Consider the following 3,996-nt stretch of genomic DNA (forward strand, 5'->3'; position numbering starts at 1 on the left):
GGCTTTAGTAGTTCTATAGCCTGTAAACGTGAGTAGATTACCTATTAGTCGTGAACTTAAATTGTGTTAAAGGTGTTCAAAGTTGTCAAGGTATGGGCATTGGAGCTTGATGCAACTGTACGTTATTTTCAGGTTAAGACCATGTACATCAGCTTTGATTTTGTTTCAGGCCAAGCACAGAGAACAGGCTAAATGTTCAAGATGTCCTTTGTCAGTCTTGGAATCAATTTCAAGTCCGTGTTCTAGGTGTCGCTGTTGACCACGTCTGCCTCCCAGTCATGAGTCAATTCGTCCATGTGATGGGAAAAGAGGCTGCGTCTCAAGGCCATTTTCAAATTTCATTGGTGAGCTTGTCATGTGGTAGAGAGGCTTCCTGAGCAACACGGAGATTGTTGTGCTAGATATGTCAACCTACAAAGGACATCTCTCTCCTTTTTAAAACTTCTCCAAAAATGTCCTTTCCCAACAGCTCTCCTGCTGCAAATACGTTTTTAGTTGATTCGCTGATTGGCGCTTGCAGAACAGACAGCTTTTACTCCAGCAGCAACATGTACATGCCGTCCGGTGCAGAAATGGGAACTTATGGAATGCAAACCTGTGGACTCCTGCCGTCTCTCGGTAAACGAGGGGACGTCAACCACCAAAATATGGGCATGAATGTCCACTCTTACATACCTCAAATTGATAACTGGACAGATCCGAATAGATCTTGCAGAATAGAGCAACCATCCAACCAGATGCCCAATTGCACATTTTCACAAAACATTAAGGAGGAGAGTAATTATTGCATGTATTCAGACAAGATGGCAAAGGTCAACTCGTCCGATGTCCCTGTATATTCTAATATAATCCCCGAATCGTGTTCAGTTGATGGCCCCGAGATCCCTGTTCCGGGCTATTTCAGACTGAGCCAAACTTACGCGAGTGGGAAACACCAGGACTATGGCCACGAGATGACGAGTCCAAACACCACATTGATGCAGCTCAACAGAATTACTCCCAAACCGCAGTTGTCTTCCTTTGTCGAAGTGGAAAAGAAAACGGCTGATATACCGCAGAACCGGGAGATCAGCAGGACACCCATCCCCGCGGAAAGCCCGGATCCAAAGTCGAGCGCGCAGGAAGAGAAGAATTGCTCCACTGAAGCTTCAGTCTCCAGCCCAGAGTTGCCAAAGAAGGAAGCGAAAGGTAGGTACAATACAAGGATGAATCGTGTCATGGTGTAATATGAACGCTCCAGCATCATAAAACCCAATATAAAACACAAACAGCCCTAAAGTCGTAATGTTTAATGAGAGCCTTACTCGGGTTGCAGTAAAATGCTACAGGAAACTGTTCGACCCGCACATATTTGCATTGACGTCTATTCTCTTCTATATTTTTCTATATTTATAATGTATGTGTTTCTTTGTTGATTGTAGAAAAACAGAATATTCCATTTTATATTTGGGAAAATGTTATTTATTTATTGAAGTGTAATCCATATTATTAACATCTCGTAGACATAAGGCTTGTAGTCTGTTTTGTATCTTCATCCTCACTGTTGTGATTATCAATTTCCTCCGAAATTATAACACAGAAATACTCCAGGCTCTAACAAATGTGTCGTGGATTTCATCAGTATGCTTAATATGCATGTCAAATATTACTTTGGTCTAAAAACTCAGTCGTGTAATTTAGAGCAGCTGTTGTTAGTTATATTTTACAGCCTGTAATATCTCAACACTTGATCCAAATGATAGTAGCAGATTACGACTACTAACCAATAATACTCATATAGGCTAAAACTATATCAATATAATTGAAGCGTTCTATCATTCTGACCAGAGCTGTGTGACTAGTGAAAACATATTTGTCATAGTTCCATATGTTGCCATGTTAAAACATTTGTTGGTTTGATTTCATTTCAGACAGCAAAACTGACCCTCCAACGAGCAATTGGTTGACTGCAAAAAGTGGAAGGAAGAAAAGATGCCCCTACACAAAGCACCAGACGCTGGAACTGGAAAAGGAGTTTTTATTCAACATGTACCTGACTCGAGAGCGCCGTCTAGAGATCAGTAAAGGCGTCAACCTCACCGACAGGCAAGTCAAGATCTGGTTTCAAAACCGCAGGATGAAGCTCAAGAAAATGAGCAGGGAAAACCGAATTCGGGAACTTACCTCAAATCTCACCTTTTCGTGAGCATGCTTACAAATACTTGTTTTATTGTCCCATTCCTCTCTCTTCAAAGTAGTGCTGTGGCAGCATTGGACTTGTTTTTTTTTGTTTTTCACTGAAACTGTGACTGTAATTGCTATTTTTGTCTCATTTACATTGTGACGCATTGTGTATTTTGAATGTTTCATCACAGGGTACAGGAGGCTAGGTCTTAAATTATTAAAATATAGTAGGTATTCATTGTTGTACTGTTTGGTTTGATTGAGCCTAAGGAAGTCACAGTGACTTGTTTGTAAGATCTTTTTTTCGGACATGAAAGCACATTAATAGTGGTTGAATAGTTAAACATTCGTTTAAGAGTTAAGCGCAAACCGTCAGCTGAATCGTAAGTAATCTTATAAACGTTTCTGTATTATAAATGTGGTGAGCAATGTAAATGAGTGTATACATCTTATGCATGTTTGTGGCATGTATCCTGCAATAAATTGATTGTCAAATGTCATTTCTTATTTCAACGTTTTGTTTTGCAGTAAGCCAAGGCTTTTTCATCAAGGCAGATGTGTAAGAAATAAATTAAAGTAAAGTAGAGCATTATTTCTGGAATTGGTACTTTATAAGCCCTAACGTTCTTTCAGTTCCGTTAAAATGAGTAGGGACTGGTCCGTAGATTCAAATTATTCTCGTGCTAGAATCAAAGTAAATGAAAAGTAAGAGAAAAACAAGTCTAATAACGATTTAAGTATTTTATCTTTAGGCCTGAGTGCAGGGTCACAATATGAAGTATCTCAATTTTAGCGTTAAGCTCCACTCAACATAATTTCGGCCCGGCTATTTTCAAATGGTCTTATAGGCCTAAAGTTATTATCTATTGAATTATTTTTGTATTATTATATTTATCATGAATTAGTTATTAGGACTATTTTCAATTAGCTTTTCAGCAACTTGTCTGTAATGAAAAAGAAACGTTAGCCTGTAAAGTTAAGTCATTTTAGCTGTTGATTGTGAATAAGGTATCTAATTGGCGTTCGCGGAGTGTAAAACTTATTCAAAAACACAAAATACACATTTATACTTACTTCTATTCAAATACACAAAAATAAGACTAATTTCCAATAATGCCCTATATAGCTATGTAGCTAACATGTTACGATATTTACACGGATCTGGGAAGGTTCCTAATCAACCTACAAAACAGCCATTGGCGTCTGGATATAGCCTACTATAAAGGCGCTACACTCGTAGAAAAACGGTTCATATAGAACAATTTATATACAACAATTTATTCTTAGTGTGTAGAGGGATAGGCCTATAACAATAGCCTATTTAAAATGCTTTATTGATCAAAACGGTTATGTTTCCATAGCACCTAAATATAAGCCTCTGATCATATATATATATATATATATATATATATATATATATATATATATATATATATATATATATGTATATATATGTATATATATATATATATATAGCGTACAATAATGTTTACTTCTGATTTAAAAACAATAATAATTGAAATAAAATATTGGCGCAACATTCTGTCATGATTCAAAATGTTGCTTATGTTGATGCAGTTAAACGTCATGAGATGGTTTGTTTTGTTTGGTAGGCTTATAATAGCATATTGGTTTGCCCAGTAGTAGACTTGTCTTCAGCCACTGTGTACAGTCCAGCCCAAGTTTATAGCTCTTTATCTGTGCAGACTATTTGAACTCGGTACTCCTATTTTCTGCTTTCCTCTGCCTTTCCTTTTACTCACACATCACCCCCCTCATGTCCAGATGAATGAATGCTGAAACGCACACACACACACACACACACACACACAC

At 37.6% G+C, this 3,996-nt stretch overlaps 1 protein-coding gene across 1 annotated transcript; it reads left to right on the forward strand.

The window, feature by feature from the left end:
• Positions 1-452: 452 nt before the first annotated feature.
• hoxd10a (homeobox D10a) lies at positions 453-2,663 on the forward strand. Its single transcript, XM_029711185.1, has 2 exons — positions 453-1,188; positions 1,911-2,663. Exons 1-2 carry the CDS (start codon positions 453-455, stop codon positions 2,183-2,185), a joined length of 1,011 nt encoding a protein of 336 aa, XP_029567045.1. The 3' UTR covers positions 2,186-2,663.
• The last annotated feature ends 1,333 nt before the right edge of the window (positions 2,664-3,996 follow it).

The sequence above is a fragment of the Salmo trutta genome, chromosome 24, assembly GCF_901001165.1.
Source record: "Salmo trutta chromosome 24, fSalTru1.1, whole genome shotgun sequence".
NCBI classification, from domain to species: domain Eukaryota; kingdom Metazoa; phylum Chordata; class Actinopteri; order Salmoniformes; family Salmonidae; genus Salmo; species Salmo trutta.

Excerpts from the sequence above, each read along its gene's own strand:
- hoxd10a (XM_029711185.1), top strand. The coding sequence starts at position 453 with ATGTCCTTTCCCAACAGCTCTCCTGCTGCAAATACGTTTTTAGTTGAT. Across the intron at positions 1,189-1,910 it reads GCCAAAGAAGGAAGCGAAAG|ACAGCAAAACTGACCCTCCA; the intron begins GTAGGTACAATA and ends ATTTCATTTCAG.